Source organism: Dermacentor albipictus, chromosome 6 (assembly GCF_038994185.2).
Source record: "Dermacentor albipictus isolate Rhodes 1998 colony chromosome 6, USDA_Dalb.pri_finalv2, whole genome shotgun sequence".
In the NCBI taxonomy this organism is placed as follows: Eukaryota; Metazoa; Arthropoda; class Arachnida; order Ixodida; family Ixodidae; genus Dermacentor; species Dermacentor albipictus.
In genome coordinates this window covers 90,156,314-90,183,960 of record NC_091826.1, presented here as the reverse complement: position 1 = coordinate 90,183,960, position 27,647 = coordinate 90,156,314, and the positions used below count along the sequence as shown (strand labels likewise).

At 45.0% G+C, this 27,647-nt stretch overlaps 2 protein-coding genes across 5 annotated transcripts in view; one reads left to right on the top strand and one right to left on the bottom strand.

The window, feature by feature from the left end:
• LOC135912374 (uncharacterized) overlaps window positions 1-27,647 on the bottom strand; it is a 179,125-nt gene that overhangs the window by 122,312 nt on the left and 29,166 nt on the right. The window contains exons 1-3 of one of the 2 annotated variants that reach the window (XR_011515329.1): window positions 12,012-12,044; window positions 4,767-4,799; window positions 2,255-2,354 (exon numbers count right to left, since the gene is read on the bottom strand). Coding sequence is in view for 1 of the 2 variants with exons in the window: in XM_070541018.1 (XP_070397119.1) it covers window positions 2,255-2,354; window positions 4,767-4,799 (133 nt within the window). In the remaining variant the exon portion in view is untranslated. Of the gene's footprint in view, window positions 1-2,254; window positions 2,355-4,766; window positions 4,800-12,011; window positions 12,045-27,647 lie in introns of those variants that run through there. The other variant, XM_070541018.1, reaches the window with a different exon arrangement.
• The window catches only part of LOC135912394 (uncharacterized), a 34,214-nt gene continuing 26,577 nt past the window's right edge, over window positions 20,011-27,647 (top strand). For 2 of the 3 annotated variants that reach the window (XM_065444841.1, XM_065444839.1), the window contains exons 1-4: window positions 20,250-20,374; window positions 21,570-21,659; window positions 21,715-21,810; window positions 26,616-26,719. In XM_065444841.1, coding sequence (XP_065300913.1) covers window positions 20,345-20,374; window positions 21,570-21,659; window positions 21,715-21,810; window positions 26,616-26,719 — 320 coding nt within the window. In that variant the 5' untranslated portion in view covers window positions 20,250-20,344. Of the gene's footprint in view, window positions 20,204-20,249; window positions 20,375-21,569; window positions 21,660-21,714; window positions 21,811-26,615; window positions 26,720-27,647 lie in introns of those variants that run through there. The other variant, XM_065444840.1, reaches the window with a different exon arrangement.

Sequence of the window (27,647 nt, the reverse complement as noted above, 5' to 3'; positions counted from 1 at the left end):
GCATCCACAACCACTTGGCACAAACAACCACTCACACTTAACCACCGAAATCGCTGTCTTTCTAGACATGTATTTAGTACTAATACGATTTCAATTTCTCATAAAAATAAACATACAAAATAACCGAGGCCTGCCATGCTGGGTTTTTATACATCTTTACATGCCTTTATTATTCCAAATGCTATATATATATAGCATGGGTCCTGGAAGCGTTCTATTCTCTTTCACTTGCCTACACCCCAAAGGAAATGCAGTACAGAGCTCTCCAAAGATATATATATATATATATATATATATATATATATATATATATATATATATATATATATATATATATATATATATATATATATATATATATATATATATATATTAGGGGTGTGCGAATATTGAAATTTTCGAATACGAATCGAATACGAATAAGGCGAAAAACTGTCTTCGAATATCGAATCGAATATCGAATATATTTGTAGTATTAAAAAATTGCAAAACGAGGTAACAATAGCTTCATTACCCTTTTAAAAATAATATTGCATTTTACGAGGCTGCTTCAGGTTAAAGAGGCACTCATTATAGGTAATGCACTCAGGTAATGTCAGGTAATGCTCTGTCAAGTAAACGCTTGTTACAGATTATCGCGAAGGAAAATATACTGCTCAACATGTTCAGAAAGTAAGGGCTCTCTATGCACTGTGACAAGGACAGGTAACATTTTCTAGGTGCATATTTTATTGCGCATACTTACAAAGCCCGAAAGTACATCATATATTGTTATGAAAGAGCCCTGGAATAAAGCTTGGTAAAAAAAATCGAAACTGATCATGTCTCACGGGCCTGGTGCAGATAGACTAGAACAGAGCGTACACATTCATAGTAAGGTTCGTTACAGCACTTAAGATCACAGTGCTGTAACGCTGTGTCGTCGTTTTGTACCTTCTTTTGTCCCTGTTTTGTGTGGCGCTGCAACGAACCTTACTATGAATCCCAACAAACTGGCCCAGCTTGCCATCTTGATGTAGAGCATACATATAATGAGCGGATCATGTGAAGCTCTCAGTGAATAAACATGTTCTTAGGAGAATGTGGAGCTAGCATATAATTCGTTAATTGCTAAATTATTCACAGTCTGTCCGAATATTCGCAGTTTCGACCATTATTCGGCCGTCTTCGAATATTCGGGAATTTACGAATATGCATTTCTCGAATCGAATACGCTTCGAATAAGGAAAATATTCGATTCGTATTCGAAATTTCGAATATTCGCACACCCCTAATATATATATATATTCTGCTTGGTCTTCGAGACTCCCTATTTATCATAGGTCCCAACTTTGACTGCGGGCCTTTTATTCTATTATCTGCATTCCATACATTTCCCCCATATGTATAAGAGGTTGTGCCGCGCACATAGTTTTGCCAACTTTCTTTCTTGGCCTGTGAGGAAGACGTTATTCCTTACAATTTTACGTGCTCAAAATATCAATAGCTCATCCGCAGTTTCCGAATACCGAAGGCGTCCATAAACCTTATTTTACAGCTTATGCGCTTCACTACATCCTTCATTCTAGAATATAACTCGTCGTCAGTAGGCCCTCCTTTTATTTGTGGGATGCATTTGAATGTACCACTGATAAAGAAAAGCTGTGAATTACGCAAGAGCATTATCAATGCTTATGGCACAGAAGTGACCCCGCGACACATGTGTGAGTGTGCGGAAGCGCGTCCAGTCAGCTGATTTTACCTTCCACCGAGGAGCGTGTGGCCAGCATTCATCCTATAATTTTGTTTGTTTGTGTGTGTTAAGCCCTATAGGAAAGTGGTCGCTGCCGTAGAGATCTTTAATATGATTCCAATGGAGGTATGTTACTATATTTGGAGATGCAATTCACAAATCTATGGAAGAGTATGTCTTGTAAGCACTATTCTAAAAGCTGATTTATTCTTTTATAGTCCGCAAGCCCGAATGGCAAAAAGAAAATCTTCAATTAACCAGTCTCTCGATTTGCACACAGAGTCCGCCCAAGAAGAGTTGTGAGCATTTAAATCAGCAAGGACTACTTAGCATATCGGTGGATCGTCGACTAAGGCCTGCAATATTTGTTTGTGGAGCGAGAAGTTAGGGCGTGTTTAGAGAAAGACGAGGCTAAGGAGTTTATTTAAAAGCACAGTTATAACTGCAATTGCCTCGAGGCTGTTTTGGAGTGCAACGCAACCAACATTCTCGCAGTCAGCCGTGTACACGCCATATCCGTACCTGTAGTTTGTGTGGCGGATGCTCCTGGGCAGAAGCTCTTGCATGACGGTCACCTGAGCTCGGCGTTGATCAGTACGCAGTCCTTCGAAGTTCTGCTTGCCTGGACGGCGAAAGATGGACGATGCTTGAAATTATTATACGCCGGATGTTACCGCAAACCGGAAGTACCGCAAACCGGAAGTAACTGACAACCCATTGTCGCAAAAGACATTGAAAGCTTCCATTATTAGTCTGAAAAGTCGCCCTAGACAACAATCGCGCCAATAGATTGGATAGCAGTGGTGCATCCACGAGTTATCAGTAAATTTATCACTAGAATTTTCATGGTGCGGTACCGCAAGTAAAACGTTTTTGCGATGCATAAAGAACATGTGCGATTTATGACATACGTGCATACACAACAACTGAACGCCGTGTCTCGCATATCGTGCTAGTTTTACGCGACCGTTGTCGCTTATCGCATGCAGAAGCCATGTAAACAATTTCAGATGCAAATGACTTAACGCAATCTATTTATTACTCTCATGAATATATTTTACTGATAACACCTGTTTTTCCCGTTTCACATTACAAGATTTATATCGATAAACAAATTATATATATTATCATAGATTATATATTTTTAAAATTATGCAGCGTAACACGCTGCTTCATACTTGTAGAGCTGCTCGTTGAATGTGAACAACTGTAAATAATCATTGTCTGTGTAAGACAATCTGTGAAGATTCTGAGTACGCGCAGTCTTTGACAAATAAACATGAAAATGAACGTTCCTCGCAGCCTTGTTTCACCTGCCAAATGCCGACGCTCACCCAATTGATTATGTCCTTGTCCATCGGAGCTAAGAAACACTCTGTGCGCTTTGATTTCCCATTGTAATAAAATATATAAGAAAAAGAGAACCCAGAGCGTTTGTTCAGTTAGAGCGATTCTCAGGCAAATGGCAAGAGAAAAGAAAAAAATGAAATTTAAAGAGTGTGTGGTGGCTTAGCTGACTTATGCTAGGCTAAAGAGTACAGAAGTTGGCAAATAGGGAGCGAAACAGTTGAACTAAAGCAAGCATGCGATGCCAATAAACTGCGGCACTTCTTACATTGGATGGCATGATTCGAAGAAAGCGGAAGGGAGGCAAATATTGAAACACCAAATAGGTACAAACTACATAGCCACAATTATGTAAAGGTGAAAGATTGTCCTTAGATGTTATTTATGGCGAGAGTAAAGCAGCTAAGCCATCGTGGCTTGAATCGCAGCCCAATGTCAATGTAAGGGGACTACACAAACCATTTGTCTGCGTCTTCCGGCGTTACGTCGAGAAACGGCTTTGCTGTCGCTCCTAAACAGCGAGAAGGAAGCGTAACTCTAACCACCTGCCTACGGCGCACACTTGGCGGCATATTCTGTAAGTGTCCACCTAGTGGACATGCTTATTTAATATGCTGCTCAAGATCTGAATTGTGGGCTGGGCTGGGGTAAGAGTGAGGAGACAGGCTACCCCAGCCAGTCAGCGTTACAGCAGCCGATGAAATGGGCACGTCCACTAGGTAGACACTTGCAGAATAATGCCCTGCATCCTCGATGTGGAGCAGGCAGTGCTGGAGCACCAAGTGTCATGATCAAAATGTGGGTGACCAAAAAATAAAACCAATGAATCATCGTCTACGAAAGAATATCGGGCAGATGAACGCCCCGTGATGTGTTTAAGTTTGGCTTGCCGCCTCCTCTGTTGTCCAGTAGCCGAGGGCTACTGGACAACAGCGGGCTGAACGCCCCGAAGGAAACGAACGGGAAACACAGTTTATACTTGGGGAAAGTAGGAGAATTTTACGGGATAAGTGTGGGCTAAGCTTCAGCAGTGGCATGTTATTTACGGTTATTGCGAAGTAATACTCTGTAAAGAACGTGAGTGCGTATTGGAGCAGGTATAGGAAATACCCCCTAGGGTCAGGGTAGAATTCAATCTTGAATTTAATGGGAATGAGGCGCACGTTATTCTCGACATGCAGGTAAAGTGTAAGTTTCGAGGCTAGTTATAGGCTTTACACCTGTTTAGTAAGCACAGTTGAACACCTCTTCCATGAACAAAATCACCCGTGAAACAAATGATTGCCTATGCCTTTGACGATTTTCCATCTTTCATGTGTATCGTGAACACCTCTACAACGAAAAAGTTTAGGGGCCTTTGACGGCGGATTTGTTGTTCTACAACCAACGCTCGTAGAGAGAAGTGGCAGCACTGTACTGTGCATTATCTATCCCGAATACATTGAGTCGGACTAGTGTTGTGTGCGAATTTGCGAAGTAATAGCATTGCAGAGGTAATAGTTTTCGCCGAGACACAAACAAACACAAGTAGACACCCGAAAACACAAGCACACAAAGAAAGAAAGCGATATCACAATAGCGAATATCTAAGTGCTCCCACTTGTTGGCTAGGCGTTAAATGCACTGAGCTGTGAGAACTGCCAATGTAAACAACGGCGATCTGTGAACAAGAAGCTCATGCACTTACCGCTTGACTTCTTCTGAGGAGGGGCACTGGGACCTGTCCAATTGGGAGTCGAGAACATGAAATACACATCATTTACTCATCGATCAATTCCTCTAATTACTCTGATCTGGTTTCTCCAATAACGAAGCTGCCGGGCGTAAGTCGCCAGCCTTTTATTTTGTGACAATAAGATCACTACGACTGCCGAAAATTCGTCGAAATGTATAATTATCATTAAACAACTTAATGCGGATTCAACGTGAGTTAATAAACAATTGAGTACACTTTGTCTTTGTTCACATGCCAAGCTTCTTTTCTGGCTCTGTTCATGAGGCTGTCGCCTTTTTTATGACAAAGTCATGCAAAGTCATGAATTTGATCAATAAGTACACACCCGAAAAATGAATTTCCTGTGAATCCGGCTCCCTCTGATTTACTTAGCCCAGACTTCTAAATGTATTTTGGGCCTAATACTGGCACCACCTGGTTCTCGTCTATTTATCTGTGGATGCGAATGTTATGCCCTTTCCCGACAAGAACTGTTGTGACATACTGATGGGATCACTTCGCTGATGTAGTGTGAATACTGCGTCTCTTGCAGGTATCGAGCAAACTAATAAATGACTGTGCGTTTACTGCGTAAAACCATGATATAGTTATGCGGCGTGCTATTATGCGGCGATTTCCGGAGTTATCTTAATCTGTTGGGGTTCTTTAACGTGCGCTCAATCCACAGTACACGGGCGGTTTTTGCATTTCGCCCCGATCGACATGTTGCAGCCGCGGCCGCGATTCCATCTGGCTCCCTCTAACTTAGCAGCACGCCACCAAATACACTACGCCAGTGCGGCATGTGAATGAAATTTGCACGAATTTTTTCAAAATTACCACGGCTTATCAGGCTCTATATCGGGAAGAAATTTCCTCCAGGTATTGCTTGAGTTCTTTATTCTGCCGTCTGACTGGAAAGCCGAAAACCTGGTTGTCTAGCGCAAGTAAGTTGCTGCTCAAAACTATTTTAATTACCGGCCTATATTGTGTGCAAGCACCCCAAGTAAAATTGTTGAGCGTGATATTAATTCACATGTAGATCCTAAAGTCGAACTGGTAATTTGCCACGCGGTATCACGGCTTCAGGAATAAATTACTATAGCGATGTTTGACTTCGGCTGCGGCAGCCATTATTCCAGGCGTGCGAAATGTAAAAAAACGCCTGTGTACTTACATTCAGATTCACGTTAAAGAACCCTAAGTGGTCAAAAGAAATCGGGAGTCTCCCACTACGGCGTGTCTCGCAACCGTGGTTTTGGCACCTTAAACCCTAAGAGAGAGACAAAAGGGCAGGAAAGACAGGGAGGTTAGCCAGTGTAAATTCCGGCTGGCTAACCTGGCTAACCTCCCTGTCTTTCCTTCCCTTTTGTCTCTCTTTCTTACGGTTTAAGGTGCCAAAAGGAGGGTTGCGAGCCTGAACCTGAACCTGAACCTTGAGCCTGAACTCTCCAGGCTCAATAGGGACACTAACATTACGGACTGGATTGAATTCTCTGCGGCGAATTGTATATTGTCTTCAGGAGCGGAGGACCACGAAAATGAATAATAGTAATACACTCATAAAGGGTCTTGCACACCAGAACAGGTGACGTAAAAGTTTGCATTCAATTAATCCTATTACGCACACAGCCGAGCCAAGTGCATAAAAATTTCAGGAACCAAGCAAGGTCGTTCGTCGGCCACTGCATAAGGCATGCGGCATACGGCATACGGCTGCCTGCATACGGCATACGGCGCGACGAGCAGCAATGGGTCGCTGGCGGGCGTAGTAAAGCTTTCGCTTTAAAAGATTGTACACAGAATAAACTAGTTTTCTAATGCGCTATCGCGTATTACGCAGTGTTTAGATGATTAGCGCTGTTTTTTGGGCGCCACTGTTATCGTTTTAAGTTATTTTTTTATCTTCTAGCACCTTAATCATTGATGCAATTGCTCACAATATATTTGCTGAAATATGATGGTTAGTATTCACACACAATCGCTTTTAGGTATGTACTTTATGGCGAACCATGTCCTTGCTTGTAGAATGACCACAGCCTTCATGGCTTCATCTATGCGTTGCTTTTGTTGAATGTCAATCGCTTTAGTTATCATCTACGAAAACATTTTCATTGTAGCGCGCAGTTCGCATCGTCATGAAATGACATAAAGGGTCGTTGCTTTGCTTTGTTTGCAATGTCTGCCTTAACCTTTACGGCACAGCATTTTTAATATTCTCATTTATAAAAACAGCCGGCAAAATGGCACTTGTGCCTTGAGACTGGCAATATTATTGAGACAAAGAATTATTGCTCGTACAGTCAATTCTTAGAGCATCAGTTGCAAAGCAGTTCCGAAGAAATGCCGAACTTGTTGTTGCATATGAAAGAGCAGATGACATCGATGGATAAATAAAGGCACTAGAACGGTAGATGCAAGAGCCACTACATCCTACATGATTTCCACAGTGATAATGAATATTATGGAATCTGAATTTAACGCCCACTCTGGCTGCATGCTTGGCTTGGTAGTAGCCAGGTGGGGTGATGAAATTTGGAAATTTGCAGGTGCAAGGTGGGAGCGGTTGGCGGAGTACAGGGGTAATAGGAAAGTGCAGGTAGAGGCCTTTGTCCCGCAGTGGACATAGATAGGCGGATGATAGTGATGGCAATGCTGATATATCGGCATATACGCCCATATAGCCATCAACCCAACAGCGCCCAGAAGTAAGTACTTATGCCAAACCCGGAAATGTAAGAAATAAAGCTTCGCTTTAGAAACTAGACAGAGATCTTGACGTCGCACAACTACCATAGGCAAGTCAGCCAACCCTGAATCGGCGCGGAGACTCTTGTTGAATTGATTGGTCTGTTCGCGGAGACTTTGAGTGGCACCTGTCGTCCCACTCGCAGGCATGCGAAAATGAACAAGCAGTTTTTCTGCAGCCGAGTGCGTAGCACTGCGCTACAAGCGTGCTGCTTTGAAGAATGGAGGCAGCCTAGCGCGCTTGGCGCCTGACCGTTCAGATTCCAAGTCGTCACCTATGCTTACAGCCCCGTAGTTGAGTCGCCAATGTTCTCCCAGCAGAGCCCGCGCAGAGCGCCAGATCATGGCCTACATTCCCCCTGCACTCATTAAAGTTCTTTCTGTTAACTGCGACGGACCTTAAATGGCGGTGAAGATTAAAGTGAAGTGTTGTTTGGATATTCTACCGTGTTTGCTTGGTGATATCTGGCGTCTCAAGCACAGCGCAAAGCACCCAAACAAAGAACTGGATAATGAAAGCATCAATATTGCTAAGCAATGCGCTCACGTGAAAGCGTTTGCGGGTAATGTTGCGATATAAAATAGAACGCTGGGGATACGAGAGCAACGGAGCTGCGTAGGCAGACCTCCGAAGAAGCGGAAAAGCCGAAAGATAACGTAACACGCAATTTAGCAAACAATGTCCGATCAGTGTAGCGATGGGAAACAACGCCGGCGTAAACACCTCGAAAGCTGCGCGTTCTCACGGTTAGCAACCCACAGCGCTTGCTGTGAAGTTGGTGAGTTCCTAACACACACACACACACATACACACACACACACACACATTTACATATATATATATATATATATATATATATATATATATATATATATATATATATATATATATATATATATATATATATAGGTAAATCTAGCGACTACAAGAAGAAAGAAAAAAGAAAGAATAAAACAACCGGCTCTTCGAGAGATGAAAGATTCTTCGTTACGCCAACGTTCGAATTTCATAGTGCCTTCGTGCAGCAATGTTCCCAGGGGCACGGGTAATCGCCGAAGGCGTCATGGTAGCCTGAGACTAGGCAGACCTTTCCCGCTGTCTCCTGACCTGTCATTAAGAAGTCCTCAGCCCTTCCACTCTGTGAAGGACGAGCAGCGAAGCTGTGGTTGGTTTTACCTCGATCGACGCATCTATTTATTTAATTATTTATTTATTCAAAGTACCCGCAAAGGCCCTCATCAGGAGAGTATTAAATGGGGGGGGGGGGGGGAGCAATCCCAGGCACTGGTAGTACATACTAAAACATACTAAAAAACAAGAGAATGTAACAGAAGTAATAATACAGTGAAACATAGGTAATATACAAGATTATTAGGTCACAATTATTGCAGAGTAATCATTAGTACATACTAGGAGGAGATAAGTGAACTGCAACGAAAAACACCGACAAACATCAAAAACACTGTAAAAGTCCCCAAAAATAATAATAAGATTAGTCGATGAATCGTGAGCGAATTAAATGTTGAAACTTTGTCGTCTGGTTCCGTGGCAATTACTGATGATAAGGCATACCATTAAGTTATTGTGCGTGGTAAGAACGAATATGCATAATGGGATGACTGGCAGTTAATGCGTTTGACTTTGTACGGATGGTCACGGCGTGGAAACATAACTGGTGGTGACTGAAAGAAATCATCGTGAAGTGATGGATGGTGATAAAGCTTATGGAAAAGTGCTAGGCGAGAAATTTTACGGCGAAGTGCTAAGTTATCAAACTCGGCTTTATTTTTTAACGAGGTGATGCTGGTGTAACGTGAATAATCTGATAATATAAATCGCGCTGCACGGTTCTGCGATGCTTCGATGTTACTGATGATATGTTTGATCGGGATCCCAGATGGCAGACGCGTGTTCTAGATTAGGTCGGATTAATGCTGTGTATGCTACTTTTTTAACATGCATTGGGGCTTCTTTTAAGTTATGTTTAATAAGCCCGAGAGTACGGTTTGAAGAGGCAAGGGTAAGATTATTATGATTATCCCATGATAAGTTAGACTGAAGATTGATGCCAAGGTACTTGTAAGTAGTTGCGAGTTCCACAGCGTTGTTATCAAGGGAGTAGGTGGTTGGGATTCGTGGCCTATTGGTGAAAGACATGAGTTTAGTTTCGGAAATATTTAATGGCAAACCAATCAGAACACGATGCACTTATTGCGTCCAGGTCAGTTTCTAGTAAATGTGTTTCCGTGTTACTTGTTACACATCGATAAACTACACAATCGTCTGCAAATAGTCTGATTTTGGATGACACACAACTGGGTAAATCATTATTATAAATTAGAAAGCGTAAAGGTCCTAGTACGCTGCCTTGGGGAACGCCGGACGTAACATCAGCATAACATGACTTGGAATTCTTAACTGATGTAAACTGTTTTCTAGATGAGAGAAAATCGGTGATCCATGCAATTATAGCAGGATGAATGTTAAGCTGTGAAACTTTAAGTAACAACCTATGGTGTGAAACACGGTCAAATGCCTTAGACAAATCTAAAAATATTGCGTCAACTTGGAACCCGGCGTCTATTAGTGCATGAATGTAGTTAATAAACCCGGCAAGTTGGGCGTCGCATTAGCAGCCCTTGCTAAAACCGTGCTGGTGCTTAAAAATAATGTTATGGTCTTCAAGGACATTGATGACTGTGTATGATATGTTCGAGTAATTTAAAAATAGTGCTGGTTAAGGAGATGGGACGATAATTAAGGGGAGAAGCACGATCACCTGATTTTAAAATGGGTATTATTTTGGCAATGCGCCAGTCATTAGGAATACCACCAGTTGATAGTGCCTGGGAAAATAGTGCGGTTAACATAGAACAAATACTATGCGATGTATACTTTAAAATTTTATTATTGAAACCTAGATGATCGGCACTAGATGACATATTAAGATAGGTTAGTAGAGATAAAACACCAGCCTCACTGATGACTACCTCACGCATTGTGATTCCCACTAATGTCTTAAAAGTTGGCAATGAGTTAACATTTTCATGAGTGAAAATTGTTACAAACGTATCATTAAGAAGTCGAGCGCAATGTGAATCGGGGATAGGCACACCATAAGAATCAGTAAGAATGATGTCGGTGCGAATTGCACGGTTCATCACACGCCAAAAGCGACGAGTACTATCTTTTAGCATGGATGGTAAAACATCAGAAAAAAAGTTATGGCGAGTAGATTTTAGCAAAGCCTTATAAGCCTTTTCACACGCTTTGTGTTTATCATGGGCACTCGCTAGACCAGTCAGCTTTGCCTGCCTGTAAAGTCTCCTCTTTTTGTTATTAAGCCGCCGAAGCTTGTTGGTAAACCAAGGAGAACTGCTTTTGCAGGAAATGGATGACATAGGAATGCAAATGTCAATAAGTGAACTGAGGGTGCCTTTAAAGAGGACCCAGTTCTGCTCAATAGAACATGATTGAAAATCCTGCAGAAATTGACCTGAAAATGTTGTTAATTCATTTTTAAATGCGTCGAAATTGGCTTTACCGGAACACCTTATTTTCTTTTTGGTAATTATTCTTTTGCTCACGCAGAAATTAGTGCATCCAGTTATAACATCATGGTCAGCGATGCCTGGTTCATGAGTTATGTCGGAAAATATATCAGGATTATTAGTTAAACCTAAGTCTAGTATAGTGGCAGAAGTTTCCGTGGATCTTGTTGGTTGACTAATAAGTTGGGTTAATGAAAAGTCAAGACAAGTGCTGAGAAAGATATGTGCGGTCGGATCCGTGGCCGATACATTCATACATCATATATATATATATATATATATATATATATATATATATATATATATATATATATATATATATATATATATATATATATATATATATATATATATTCTTACTGTTATTATTATTAATACTAGTGAAGGACCGGGACAAGGCATACATCTTTTGAAATTTATTCTTATTCTTTCATAAGGTAGTGACGTTTGCAAGTACCGCCGCATTGCAGACAGGAATTCTACAGTATCTGAAACTTCACTGTGCCCTACGTAAGCAAAAACAGTATATTAAACTCGGCGTAATGTTGCAGTCACCTTAACCGCTAATTTCGGTAAATGTTTCGGTAAAAGAAGAGCTACACCCCTTTTTTTGTGACCATACTTTCGACAGACGGACTCGATCCTGGGGTAAGTAGCCCTTAACAGCTTCGCCCTAAAGCATTTGCATCACCACAGCGGTAACGCTTACGCAATACTTGAAGAACGAGTCAGCGTAACTACAGCGCACCCACCGGAATGCTTAAGCGACGCAAAACGCTCAACGCAAGGAAATGCAACCGCTTGCTTCGCGTCACCCCTTGCTGAGCTAGAATGGCGACCGCTGGTTGACCCGTAACCGCGAAACAGACGGCGAACAGATGCCCGCTGGCCAGAAAGAGAAAAAGAACAACGGCTTACGTGGAAGCGGCTGGTTCCGAGCATCGTTCGGAGGCCGTCGCACGAGGCGCGAGAGCGCACGGTGCGGCTCCTTCACGCGATGACGATGACGATGATGATTACGCCAAGGGCAGTGGTGTGCGCCCTTAGAGGTTCCTGTTAAAATTAGTTGCTAAGCACCGTGCCGCAATTGTAGTAAGTTCTGCAAAATGAAAATAAGTTTCACGTTATGCCATCTGGTGATTTTCGGAAATAAACAAGTTGCTCGCAGAATGGACGCCACACAGGGGCGAAGACGAAAACAACCTTGTCCTGAACAATAACAACGAACGCAACAGAGCGCTCTACTTTCTTCGTCTTCTTCTCTTTGTGGCGTCCTTTGTGCACGACACGCTTATTCGTGAATGCAAATAAAATTTGTAGGAAGGAAATGTTGCGCAACAATAAAAAGGGCCCCTTGTTATTTTCGCTCTGAGTTTCTAGCTGCAGGATACAAAAGAATGACAGCGCATTTATTGTTTGGAGACGATTGTCGACGGTAATGAGATGACCATGTAACTGGCTATGGGATATACGTTTAGTACAATATGATGATATGATGGTATTCCGTGCGCTGTGATAACGTGAGGTATTTGACGAGTTTAGCCTTCGTAATATGTACACGGTCTTCTACATTCTGTCCTTGTCCGATGGCGATTAATATGCTTTCCAAGTCAGTTTACCAACACACCCAACGAATGGAAATGCTGTAATATTTACTCACGCTAAGAAATAGCGTTGTCGAACATGGTGGCACCCATGACTGCTACTTCAGCGTTAAATATCATTATGGCTACACTCTTGCGCTCGTTGACCGCCAGTAACTATTGAATATTTCGCTTCCTGTAAAGTCACCTTAAACGTTAATTATGCACGCATGGCCCATCAGAATTCGGAGATCGTTCGGCGATTATGGCATTCGTACTTCTAACAAAACTCGTCCGTATAGCGACGACGGGAGGGCTGCTAATGGATTATCTAGAATTCGATAAGTTTTGCACGAGGCACTGCCTGGCGTCTTCTTTTCTAAAGTCTTCCTTACCTTTGCGATCCCGTACGGCAAAATAAATGCATTGTATGGAAGGGTACCATACCATCCTGCAAAGATGATGTCACTTAACGTACGTAAAGCTACAAACGCTGTTCTAAAGCTCTATAATGCTTGTTGCATTACCGTGGACCTCTAGTGTAGAATGGACGCGCTATGGACTCATAACCAACGTTTCATGGGAGTTTAAAGGAAGCGAAAGCTCATTTTCCTAGTCAATGGCGATCAGCGAGAGCGTAGCCATGCCACGAATTTACGCTGAGGAGGGAGCCTTGGGTGCCGCATGATGGACAACGCTATTTCTTAGTGCGTGTAAGTATGACGAACACCGAATTCGTCAAATATGGTACGTTGTCACAGCAAACGTAAACCACCGAAACCCGATGACGTACATACGTAATCACTTTGGGTTTCGTTCCAGATGCTATTCAAAAACTGTGTAATATCGAAAACAAGCCTAACCCGCTTCTAGGTTGCAAGGAGATGCCTCATGAAGTAGGATGCGGTAGGTTTGAATGATGGCATGTAGCGGAAAATACTTATACGGCACGTCGTATTAGAGTCTTGCCAGGCGAAACGTACCCTATGGGTATCTCTCGCGATTGGCTGCAACGTTCCCTTTCAAGCTTCGTCGCGCTGTTTGTAGGCGGCCGTTCCTTTTGATGTGATAGCAGGGCCGCCTTTTCAGCATCCCGGCATGCTCAGTTACGATATTGCTAGATTGAACGTTGAAATTGACGAATATCTCGAATGAGGCGCGATTGTCAACTTGTCCTAAAAAAAAGTGGGGAGGTATTAAAATCTGATTCCGAAGAAGATATTCAGGAAACTACTCCCAAAGCTCTAAAAATGTAAATGAACACAAAAAATATTGTTAGCCTCTTGAAACTGACGTTTTTACCGGAAATGTAGTCCCGCTTCGCCAAGAAACGACTTCTAAAAAATTTCCCGTGGTTGAACGCGGTTAAACCAAGTTTGTCGAGCGATACCCTGTTTTGCTTGCTTTGGGAAAGGACACAGACGCTTCTCGGTGCTGGAGTAACAACGAGCGAATTGATCTTCATGCTGCGTCTCGCTTCAAGGCGAACAAAGTGTCGAAAGCGCAGCGCATACGAAGCTACCAGCCCTGGGCCCACTTTGTACGCATGACAGATCGCTTTGAAGATATCGTCGCCCATGCGGCGTACGCATCCGCCACCGATAGTGGCAGGCTAAGTCACAGCTTGACCTTGGCTGATGTTGAAGGTCATATTTACGGAACCGGGCGTTTTCTCGGTTTGTGCCGGGAATAGCAGAGCTATCGTTCTAAAAAACGCCGCATTTTCTACGCTCATGTATTGATTATAGACAACCTGCATAGTCTAAAGACATCCTCTACACATCTCGTGTGTGTGCTACAGCAAACTGCAGGAGATGACTCGGTAGGTTGCGCTGCAATGGGTGATATTCAGCCAGACTGCACCGTAGGGAACGTCCCTACTTCAGAAGCGCTGGAATTCGTAGCAATGGGGATAGGCAGGGGAGTGTTTCCAGGTGAGAAGTCGACATAAGGAAGACAGGTTTAGCGTAATGGTTTTGATTTGAAAATTGTACCAGCTCTAACACATGCATCCACAAAAGAACAAGTACAACACAAAAGCGCAGCCGTGTGTCATACTTGTTCCTTTGTGGATACATGTGTTAGCGCTAGCATAATTTTCAAATCAAGTATGTGCCAACTCGCCCAGAAAAAAGTTTTAAGCGTAATGGTGGTGGAATTCAGGGACGAGATAAAGCCGGCGACATTAGAGGCACACATGACATTGCAATTATCTATATAGGCTTTATGAACAGGAAAATGAATTAACGAAGACAAAGAAAGATACGAATAGACAAACGCTAGATTTTATTTGCAGTCATCACGTACAATTTACCTGGGAACAAATTGGCATACCATGATTTTTAAAAATTTGTGTGCTTTGAATTTTACTCGTTCTCGTGATGGGGCTATTTAATATATTTTATCATTTCGACTTTTCATGCAGGCATATACTTAGAGAGCAGCTGTTAGGCGCCCGTTGCTGCGGCCAGCGTCGGCGTTGTCCCTCGGCATCCTCGTAACCGAGCGAACGAGGACAGCGAAAGATGAAAAAGCGAACGCTGTGCGCAGATGAAAGACCGTGATAGCGAAGAGAGCGCGAGGAGCGAAGCGGAGGAGGATTAAAAATTTAATTATGGGGTTTTACATGCCAACACCACTTGCTGATTATGAGGCACGCCGTAGGGGAGGACTCCGCTAAATATCGACCACCTGGGGTTCTTTAACGTGCACCTAAATCTAAGCACACGGGTGTTTTCGCCCCCATCGAAATGCGGCCGCCGTGGCCGGGATTCCATCCCGCGACTTTGTGCTCAGTAGCCCAACACCATAGCCACTGAGCAACCACAGCGGGGAGGAGGGTGTTGCCGCGGCAACATGTGGGGGGAAGCGGACGAGGGCAGTAAAGCGAAAGCGGGAGAAAAACAGCGTAGTGCAGCGCAAGAGGGGCTCAGCGGCGACGATGGCTACAAGATGGCGCGAGAGTAGCGCGCGTTGTCTGTTCACCGATGACTCCACCGGGACTATGTGGAAAGCAAGGACTGCATGACCGGAGGTCTGTCTGCAGTGGCTGCTGAGAATCGCGCCCACGCATCACCAATGCGCTGCGTCTCCTGATCTCCTGATTAGCGAGCCAGTCGCCCCACGCTTCGCTCATTTTGCAATACAACGGCGCGAGCGGTCAAGATTCGAAACTCGTCATACGAAACCTAAGCGACGAGGCAATCGATCAGCTGACGTCGTACCTCAACACGCTCTGGAAAGAGGAGAAGGTACCGGCGGAATGGAAACACGCCGTCGTGGTCATGATACCCAAGCCGGGCAAGAAACTACAGATCGAGAATCTCACGCCGATCTTGCTCACGTCGTGCCTGGGAAAACTGCATGAGAGAATAGTCACCAGAAGGATCCAGCAGCACCTGGAGAACGGGAGGTGGTACCTTGACAGCATGTATGGCTTCAGGGCCAATCTATCGACGCTGGACGTCCTCTTACAACTCAAAGAGGAGGTACTCGACACAATGCCTAAGGCGGGTGAAAACGCTGTGATGGCGCTCGACATCAAAGGCGCTTTCGAAAACGTCAGCCACGCGGCCATAATGGAGGGCCTCAACAACACCAACTGTGGAAGGAAAGAACACGACTACGTCAAGGACTTCCTAACCGACAGAACGGTAACGGTAGGGCTGGGGGAGTTGAGAAGCGACACCTTCTCCACAGTGTGTAAAGGCACACCCCAAGGCTCCGTGATATCGCCCGTGCTATTTAATGTGGCGATGATCGGCCTGGCAAAACGACTCGACGAGATCCAGGGCATCCAACAAGCGATGTACGGGGACGACGTCACGGTTTGGGTCGCCCATGGTTCACTGGGAGAAAAACAAGAGAAGCTACAAGAGGCTGCGCGCTGTGTCGAAAAGTACACCAGAGAGAGGGGAATGATATGCTCCACAGAAAAATCCGAACTACTGAGAGTAGGTAGACAACCCACCCAAGCAACACTGGAAGTAACGCTTGACGGTCAAAACATCCTGGAAAAGAATATGATCAGAATCGTGGGCATGTGGCTACAGGGCAGCAGAAAATGCAGCCACACCATCAGCCTGCTGAGCAAAGCGACGGAGCAGGTGGGCCGGATGATCAACAGGGTCTCCCAAAAAACATACGGCATGAAAGAGGAAGACACACACAAACTCGTCGGCAGCCTGGTCGTCAGCCGAGTCATCTACTCGCTACCGTACCACGCGATGACCAAAGGAGAGAGGGAACAGGCGAACACGATACTCAGGAAAGCATACAAGACGGCTCTCCATCTGCCAAAGAACATGTCAAACGAAAAACTGCTCCAACTGTGCATCAGCAACACTTTCAGCGAACTGGCCGAAGGCCTGCTCCAAACGCAAAAAGCCAGACTCAAAAGCACCCCTGCAGGGAGAGCGCTCCTGACTAGACTGGGACGGGACACGAGCGGACACGTAGACAGATACGCAGACGTGCCCGACTGCTTAAGAAAAACAATAAGCGTTAGGCCAGTACCTAAGAACATGTACCCCAACTTCCACGAGAGCAGAAGGCAGGCGCGAGCCGAATACGTGGAAAAGACACTAGCGCTACTGGACAACACGGTATACACGGATGCTGCCACGTACCCGCGAGAAGGGAAGCGCACGGCCACGGCGGTGGTGGTGGACAGTGACGGGAATCTGATCACATGTGCGACGGCAAAGGCAGCCGACACAGCGGAGGCCGAAGAAATTGCCGTGGCGCTGACGGCAGTAGAAGGATATACGACAGGCAGGCCTCTAAACATCTTAACAGACTCGAACGAAGCGTGCAGAAATTACACGAGGGGCAGGATTAGCAAAGCCGCCCTCAGAATTCTTGGCGGAGCCAACTTCGCCGAGAGGAACGTTACGCACAAGTTAATCTGGATTCCGGCCCACGCAGGCATAGAGGGTAACGAAAGGGCAGACAGCCTAGTTCGAGAGACCACATTCCGAGCAGAGCAGCCGCACGCCTCGGAGTATCACCCACACGCTTGTGAAGGAGGATACACAAAAATCTTAAACTTACGCAGAGGGACGAGAGCCAAATATCCCCCACCGCACAAAGCTGTAACGAGGCAGGAAGCAACGAGTTGGCGCAGATTACAGACAAACGTCTTTCCAAATTGATACATCCTAAACAAAATGTACCCAAGACAATACAGAGGCACCTGCCCATGGTGCGGGGCCACACCCACACTCTGTCATGTCACATGGGAATGTAACACAATCAATCATTCCACCAACAAAATAACCCGAGTGCGCAGAAATGGGATAGTCGGCTTACCAGCTGCGAGCTCACGGCCCAAAGGGCCTTTGTGCAGCACGCTAGTGAGGTAGCTAGGCTCAGTGGAGCCCTGCAATAGGGGCGCACCCTTGCCGGAAGAGGCTCCAAGTCGCCGGCGCCCAAGAAGACGACGGAGACCTCGAGACGCTAAATCCTTGAAAGAACGAAATAAAGTTTCTTTCTCTCTCTCTCTCTCTCTCTCTCTCTCTCTCTCTCAAAGTCGTTTATAGGCGAAGCGGGACTACATTTCCGGTAGAAACGTCAGTTTCAAGAGGCTAACAATATTTTTTGTGTTCATTTACGTTATTAGAGCTTTGGGAGTAGTTTCCTGTATGTCTTTTTCGGAATCAGATTTTAATACCTCCCCACTTTTTTTAGGACAAGTTGAGAATCGCGCCTGGTTCGAGATAATCAACAATTTCAACGTTCAATCTGGCAATATCGTAACTGAGCATGCCGGGACGCTGAAAAGGCGGCCCTGCTATCACATCAAAAGGTACGGCCGCCTACGAACAGCGTGAAGAAGCTTGAAAGGGAACGTTGCAGCCAAACGCGAGATATACCCATACGGTACGTTTCGCCTGGCAAGACCCTGACGTGCCGTATAAGCGTTTTCCGCTACATGCCATCATTCAAACCTAACGCATCCTTTTTCATGAGGCATTTCCTTCCAACCTAGAAGCGGGGTAGGCTTGTCTTCGATATTACACAGCTTTAGAATAGCATCTGCAACGAAACCCAAACTAATTACTTATGTACGTTATCGGGTTTCTGTGGTTTACGTTTGCTGTGACAACGTACTATATTTGACGAATTCGGGGTTCGTGATACTTACACGCACTAAGAAATAGCGTTGTCCATCATGCGGCACCCAAGGCTCCCTCCTCAGCGTAAATTCGTGGCACGGCTACGCTCTCGCTCGTCGCCATTGACTAGGGAAAGGAGCTTTCGCTTCCTTTAAACTCCCATGAAACGTTAGTTATGAGTCCATAGCACGTCCATTCTACAATAAATGATCACGGTAATGGAACCAGCATTATAGAGTTTTAGAATAGCGTTTGTAGCCTTACGTACATTAAATGGCAGCATCTTTGCAAGATGGTATGGTACGCTTCTATTCAATACATTTATTTTCCCGTACGGGATCGCAAACGTAAGGAAGACTTTAGAAAAGAAGGCGCCAGGCAGTGCCTCGTGCAAAACTAATCCAATTCTAGACAAACCATTAGCAGCGCTCCCGTCATCGCTATACGGACGCATTTTGTTAGAAGTACGAATGCCATAATCGCCGAACGATCTCCGAATTCTGATGGGCCATGCGTGCATAATTAACGTTTTAGGTGATTTTACAGGAAGCAAAATATTCAATAGTTACTGATGGTCAACAAGCGCAAGTGCGTAGCCATCATGATATTTAACGCTGAAGTAGCAGCCATGGGTGCCACCATGTTCGACAACGCTATTTCTAAGCGGGCGTAAATATTACACCATTGCCATTCATTGGGTGTGTTGGTAAACTGACTTGGAAAGCATATTTAGCGCCATCGTACAAGGACAGAAGGCACAAGACGTTGTACATATTACGAAGGCTAAACTCGTCAAGTATCTTACGTTATTACAGCGTACGGAATACCATCATGATATTGTACTAAACATATATCCCATCGCCACTTACTTGGTCATCTCATTACCGTCGACAATCGTCTCCAAACAATGAATGCGCTGTCATTCTTTTGTATCCTCCAGCTAGAAACTCAGAGTGAAAATAACAAGGCGCTTGCACCTTTTTATTGTTGCGCAACATTTCCTTCCTACAAATTTTATTTGCATTGAGAAATAAGCATGTCGTGCACAAAGGACGCCACAAAGAGAAGAAGACGAAGAAAACAGAGCGCTCTGTTGCGTTCGTTGTTATTGTTCAGGGCAAGGTTGTGTTCGTCTTCGCCTAGCTCTGTGTGGCGTCCATTCTGCAAGCAACTTGTTTGTTTCTGAATATCACCAGCTGGCATAACGTGAAATTCATTTTCATTCTGCAGAACTTACTACAATTGCGGCACGGTGCTTAGCGAGCAATTTTAACCGGAACCTCTAAGGGCGCACACCACTGCCCTTGGCGTAATCATCATCGTCATCGTCATCGCGTGAAGGAACCGCACCGTGTGCTCTCGCGCCTCGTGCGACGGCCACCGAGTGATGCTCAGAACCAGCCGCTTCCGCGTAAGCACGCCTCTGTTCTTTTTCTCTTTCTGGCCCTTGGGCATCTGTTCGCTGTCTGTTTCATGGTTACGGGTCAAGCAGCGGTCGCCATTATAGTTCAGCAAGGGGGTGACGCGAAGCAAGCGTTCGTATTTCCTTGCGATGGGCGTTTTGCGTCGCTTAAGCATGCCGGTGGGTGTGCTGTAGTTACGCTGACTCGCTCTTCAAGTATTATGCAAGCGTTACCGCCGTGGTGATGCAAATGTTTTAGGGAGAAGCTGTTAAGGGCTACTTACCCCAGGATCGAGTCCGTGTGTCGAAACTATAGTTACAAGAAACGGGTGTAACTCTTCTTTTACCGAAACTATCCCGAACAAATTCTATCACAATTAGCGGTTAAGGTGACTGCAACATTACGCCGAGTTGAATATACTTTTTATGCTTACGTAGGGCACCGTGAAGTTTCAAATACTGTAGAATTCTGGTCTGCAATGCGGCGGTTCTTGCAAACGTCGCTACTTCATAAAAGAGTAAGAATAAATCACTCCACAGTCAAAAGATGTATGCCTTTTCCGTGACCTTCAATAGTATTAATAATAGTAATACTAAGAATATATATATATGCGTAGATGTAGGTAATACAAACCACAGCTTCGCTGCGCCTCCTTCACAGAGTGGAAGGGCTGAGGACTTCTTAATGACAGGTCAGGAGACAGCGGGAAAGCTCTGCTTTGTCTGAGGCTACCATGACGCCTTCGGTGATGACCCGTGCCCCTGGGAACATTGCTGCCCGAAGGCCCTCTGAAATTCGAACATTGGCGTAGGAAGAAACTTTCATCTCTCGAAGAGCCGGTTCTTTTATTCTTTCTTTTTTCTTTTCTTTTGCAGTCGCTAGACTTGCCCCCGTATTCAGAAATGCATCTTAGCTTCAAGCGCACGCTTGATTTAAATGGCGCCTTTCGTGAACGCGCTAGTGGAAACGCAATAAGCGTCTTAGGCGCATTAGCACCAGGCGTCGTTTATATCAAGTCACGCATGGGCTTCAAGGCAAGGTGCATTTCTGAATACCGGGGTTATTCTTGTGTTTTGGGCACGGTGCTCGGTGTTCGCTGCGAATTGGTTGTTCCATCATGCGCATAGAAAAGACATGGTAATGTAGGCGCCACGAAAATTTAGGCGTTGCCTGAACGCTGGCACGATATTCTGTTTTTTTTTAATTATTTTTGTTGCTCTATCTGGAGTGATATCGAGGTTTAGGTTTTGAAAACAAGCCGTTTCGCCCACAGGGACGCTGATGTGGGTCTTCAGGGCTTAGTTACGTGGCTGCGCGCTGAACGAAAACGTTCTTCGCCTCGGCGGCCACCTCCACCCTCGTGTCTTTCTCCAGGGCGCCGTCACAGCGTGTCCAACGTGCCCGGCGTGGCGTTCGTGGAGGCCACGCCAACTTCACAGTTTGGCGACGGAGATAAACCATCCAGTACGTACAGCTTTGTACCGCTCCAGCCGCTCCAGCAACCGCTTTGCTGCCGCAGACGCCCGATTCTGACTGGACGCTACTAGCGTTCGCATCAGCGCCATGTCCTGCTGACAGTTTGGCGAGGAGGAGTCATTTTGCATCGTGCCTACATGTGAGTGAGGGCGCCCGGCTTTCCTCTTCACTGCCACCCTTACTTCTGCTACAATCCTCCTGTGCATTATATCTGACTGCCTGCCTGCTTCCACGCTATTGCGGCGTCATTTCCTTGCCGGCCTCTTCGACGCCACCCCAAGCTTAGCCAGCGCGAGAAGATAACGGCAGAGGAATAGCAGCGGAACAGACAGATGTACCTTCCCTCTCCCTTCTCCATCCTTATGTTCCGCTGAACGTAAACATGCCAGAACGATTACATGTACTCAATGAGCCTTCTCGACAAGGATTCGCTCGCCTAAACTTCTGTTAAGAAGCGTATCAAACTCGTTGCCCCTATGTTGAGACACTTTCCGCATCGCTTAACGATGCATGGGGAATGCATATTCAATTCTGTAACGGGGAGCCGCAGAAAATCATGCTGCGAGGTGTTTCAACAAAGCAAAATCAGTGCATACGTTTTTCGTTCTTCTTTTTTCGGTTGTCTTTAAGCTTGAGAAGCTGGCCTGCTGTAAGCCGCAGAACCTGCAGGGAATGTACTATTTGCATCCGTAGCTTCAACAATACAAAAAACTGGGCCACGATATTGTAGCGATGTCTCCCGCTGGATTCTATGCCGTTCTTAATATGCATTGGTTACGGCCCGCGGTAAAGTGGGCGGAGCGTCACCTTGATCACTGATTTGGCGCGAACAGCGCGAAACGGAATGGCGTCACAAAAGCCATCGCTACGAAATCTTGGTACTGGATTCCTGCGTTAAGAACTTACCAACTTCGCAGCAAGAGCTGTGGGTCCCATAAGCTAGCCGTGAGAACGCGTAGCTTTCGAGACATTTACGCCGGCGTTGTTTCCCATCACTACTCTGATGTCGGACATTGTTTGCTAAATTGCGCTTTACGTTATCTTTCGGCTTTTCCGCTTCTCCGGAGGTCTGCCTACGCAACTATGTGCTGTCGTATCCCGAGCGTTCTATTTTATATCGCAACATTACCCGCAAACACTTTCACGTGAGCGCATTGCTTGGCAATATTGATGCGTTCTTAATGCATTTCTTTGTTTGGGTGCTTTGCGCTGTCCTTGAGACGCCAGATATCACCAAGCAAACACGTTCGAATATCCAAACAAGACTTCACTTTAATCTTCACCGCCGTTTAAGGTCCGTCTCGTTAACAGAAAGAACCTTAAGGAGTGCATGGGGAATGTAGGCCATGATCTGGCGCTCTGCGCGGGCTCTGCTGGGAGAACACTGGCGATTACACTAACGGGGCTGTAAGCGTAGGTGACGACTTGGAATCGGTCGGTCGTTAGTCGTTATGGAGAGCGCGAAAGAGACGCAACATCGACAGAACGAAGCGAGGAAGAGACAACGCGCTCAAGAGACGCCAGAAGAACGCGCCGCACGACTCAAGAAGCGTCGTAAAAGCCTATTCGTTACCTGAACAGTGTGTCTTGTCGTGTCTATACAATAGAGCTAAACCAAACGCTTAACTACAAGCGTAGCTATGCAGCTGTTCCTTTCGCAATTCAACTAGGGTAAACCAGAGCTAAACCACAGGCAATTTCTTGGTCATGCTTTCTGAACTACCTGTGGAAAAAGTGTTTTGATTAGTGTAGGTCAGGCACGTAACCAGAAGGGGGGGGGGGGGCCGGGCCCCCCCCCCCAAATCAAGTGGCACCCCCCCCCTCACTCACGCCACCACTCCTCACACATTCCTAAAGCGTCGCCAGATCAATGTTGAGACTTGGCAGCTATTAATCGGTCAGCATTAGGCTGCCTTTTTCACTCCTTTTAAATGGCAGTAGTTATCGGCATCTCTTGTAATGTGAAGGGCAGGTTTCTCATAGATTCCGCACCCGTGCGATTAACTCGAGATGCGTTCAGTTGTCACCATCTATTCAACCGTCACGCGCACAGCTGTTGCTTTTGTTAGTTCAGCCTTCTTTGTTTAGGCTGATCCTGGGACCAGGAAAGGGATGCGGCTGTTATTGAGCTGGTCTGTACTCTCGTGGAACGAGTTGCGGCCGGAGAAAACACCAATTGCGTTTAACTTTTCCCTTTGCTTCATTATTTCCTTCAGTTATGGCTCGCCGCGAGGCTGTCAGATGCCCGCAACCATATACACGTGATGTGGGTTAGATAAGGTGGGAAATAAAATAATGTGAAAGTGCGTCCATCATGATACCCTGCAATAACCCTTAAAACCATAAGCAAGATGACTGTCGCCCGTCACCTCGTCTGTTTTCCCCTAATTGTATAACACTTTTCGTGCAAAATTGGCAACTGGAAACAAAAATCGCAAGGAGTTGAGAAATGAAGCGATCTACTAAGGAAGACAGCCAAGGCAACAACCAAACTGCAAGGAAAAGCGAATAATAAAAAAAGTTAACCGTTGGTTATGAGAATACTTATGGATCAACATCTTTTTATTTAAAAAGGAAGTAGAGAAAACGCTGCCGGAAGTGGAGAACAATTACTTGCTTTGAATGACGCTTCTACAGTTATCGGTCGAACCGCCTCACGTAGCCACTTCTCTGCTGTGTTTATGTGGGTGTTTTTCAAACCTTTCGCGGTGAGCGCAGTACACCTAGAATCGCAGAGTCCTGCGCTCTACGCGGTTGTGTGGGACTGGCGACCGCACAGCGTAACGCAATTCGCGGAGCCGTAAAAACGGATCAACAAGGCGAAAATAACTGATATTCGAAACTATAACATGAGAAAGACTGAAGAAGCCGTAAAAAATGAACGCAGCCTGAAATCAGTAAAAAAGAAACCTGGCTTGGGACAAACCATGATGTATACACTAAAGAATAATATCATCAGCAATCTCGAAGATATAGTAAAAGCAGCGGAAAAATTCTAAGACCTGTATACAGTACTAAGAGGAGTCACGATACCTCACGAAGAAACAGTAATGAACAGGATACAGAAACTCTCCTATAACTAGCGATGAGTTCAGAAGGGCCCTGCAAGAAATGAAACGATGAAGAGTGGGAGGAGAAGGTGGAATAACAGTCGATTTAATCAAAGATGGAGGATACATAATGCTTGGAAAACTGGCGGCTCTTTATACGAAGTGTCTATCAACTGCAAGGGTTCCAGAAAACTGGAAGAATGCAGGCATTATTCTAATCCATAAAAGCAGACGTTAAAGAATTGAAAAATTATAGGACCATTAGCTTGCTCCCAGTATTATGTAAAACATTTACCAAAATAAACTCCAATAGAATAAGGGCTGGATTTGTCAACCAAGGGAACAGGCTGGCTTCAGGAAGAGATACATTACAATGGATCACATCCATATCATCACTCAGGTTATCGCGAAATCCGCAGAGTACAATAAGCCTTTCTACGTGGCTTATACAGATTACGAAAAGGCATTTGATTCAGTAGAGATACCAGCAGTCATAGAGGCACTACGTAATCAAGGAGTACAGAACGCTCACGTAAAAAGCTTGGAAAATATTGCTACATGCGTGTGGTATTTGTTTGTTTGAACGAGGCGCGTGGGCGCCATCACTCCAGAAAAGAGGAGGAAGAACGAACTGGGCTCGCGCTGTGAATCTAACCGGTCTGCGCGCTGCAGCCGTTGTTGTAAATATAAACTGTAAGTAGTTTCTCGTCTTACTGACTTTTCCTTCGCGTAAGAATATCTACAGAGGTTTTACAGCTATCTCGATTCTACATAAGAAAAACAGGGAGATACCTATAGAGAGGGGTCATACAGGGAGACACAATTTCTCCAAAGCTGTTCACTGCATGCTTAGAAGAATTCAAGCTATTAAACTGGAAAGGCTTAGGAGTAAAGATCGACGGCAAATATCTCAGCAACTTTCGGTTTGCCGATGACATTGTTCTATTTAGCAACAGTGCAGACGAGTTACAACAAATGATTGGAGACCTTAACTGAGAGAGTATCAGAGTGGGGTTGAATATTAATATGCAGAAGGTGAAGATAATGATAAATAGTCGGGTAAAGGAACAACACATCAGGATCGCCAATCGGCCACTAGAGACTGTGAAGGAGCTCGTTTACCTAGGTCAATTGATCACAGAGAACCCTGATCATGAGAAGGAAATTCACAGAAGAATAAAAATAGGTTGGATCGCATACGGCAGACATTGCCAGCTCCTGACTGGAAGCTTACCATTATTATTGAAAAGTAAGGTGTGCACTCAGTGCATTTTGCCAGTGCTGACATATGGGGCAGAGACTTGAGATCAACTTAAGAACCGCGCAAAGAGCGATCGAACGAAGATTGCTAGGCATAACGTTAAGAGAGAGAAAGAGAGCGGTTTGGACCAGAGAGCGAACGGGTACAGACAATATTCTAATTGACATCAAGAGGAAAAAATGTAGCTGGGCAGGTCATGTAATGCGCCGGTTAGATAACCGTTGGACCATTAGGGTTACAGAATGGGTACCAAGAGAAGGGAAGCGCAGTAGAAGACGGCAGAAAACTATAGATGGTGCGATGAAATTAGGATATTCGCGGGTGCTAGTTGGAATCGGTTGGCGGCAGGGCAGGGGATGATGATGATGATGATGATGATGATGATGATTGAGGTGGTGGGCCCCCCCCCCCCGAAAAAAGATCCTGGGTACGTGCCTGGTGTAGGTGCTTAACTTGTACCCAGCTGATGTTCCCACGTGTTCCTAAGCCTTTTTTCTTTTTCCCAGCGTATATCGTGCCAGTTCAGAGCTCAATGAATTACACAGACTGCAACCAACCAATGTGCGCTAAAGGGAACCAACGAAAAGCCACGCGTAATGAATTCGTGTGCTCTTCTTTTTTTTTTGTGCTCAGTGCACGAAACAGCGTGGCTCCCACGAATGTGCACCGTGTGACGTCGATCTCAACAGAGCACCGAAGAAGCATCTACACAGAAGTATTCGCCACATAAACTGCAGGTACGAACATGGCGCATTACGCTTACTGCGCAGATTATCGTCGCTTCCTTGATTAGTATAGTGTACCAGTCAAGTATATTTTGTCGGCGTATAGTTTTCCATTCAGTCTTTTCTTGCAGTAAGACAACCGATACAAGTACTGTTCACGTAGACTTGACCCCTCGTGCGTCTTGTGTAGCACTTTTGGTTTTGAATTTCGTGTGACGTCTAGCCGTGTGCAAATGAGCAGGAACACCGAATTTGTTTTAAAGGAACAATTGCTCGTGATTGTGCAAAGCTCAATGTGAATTTTTCATATAGAGCAGGTAGCTCTCTTCCTCGAAGGTTGAGAGCCATCGAACACCTTACTGCTGGAAGTGTGCGTTTAGCCACCAGAGCCCTTCAAAAATAATTTCTTTTCATTTTCGTGAGGCTCGACGGAGTGCCTGTTTTTGACAATGTTTGATATAAAGGTGGCTAGGATGTGTCCGTTCATAAGCAATAAAAAGTCGTTGAATTAGTGAAATTCTTTTCGGTGAAGTCCTGTGCGTGTGTACTGTCGTACCTCTTCAACGGCACCCACATTTACTAAATGCTTCGCCATCCCAAATCACGTGATAATGCGGCCTGTTCCGACCTTCCTGCTAGAATGAAAATGCGTCCGCCCTACGTAAATATTCAGAGAATGAGCGAATTTTTATGCACTTGTCTCGGCTGTGTGCGTCATAGGGTTAATTGAAAGCAAACTTTTACGTCACCTGTTCTGGTGTGCAAGACCATTTATGATTGTACTACTATTATTCATTTACTATTTCATTTGATTGTATTACATTTATTCATAGTGTACATGCTTAAATAATCATGTCCACTAGGTGGACACTTACAGAATATCCCACCAAGTGTGCGCCGTAGGCAGGTGATCAGAGTTACGCTTCCTTCTCGCTGTTTA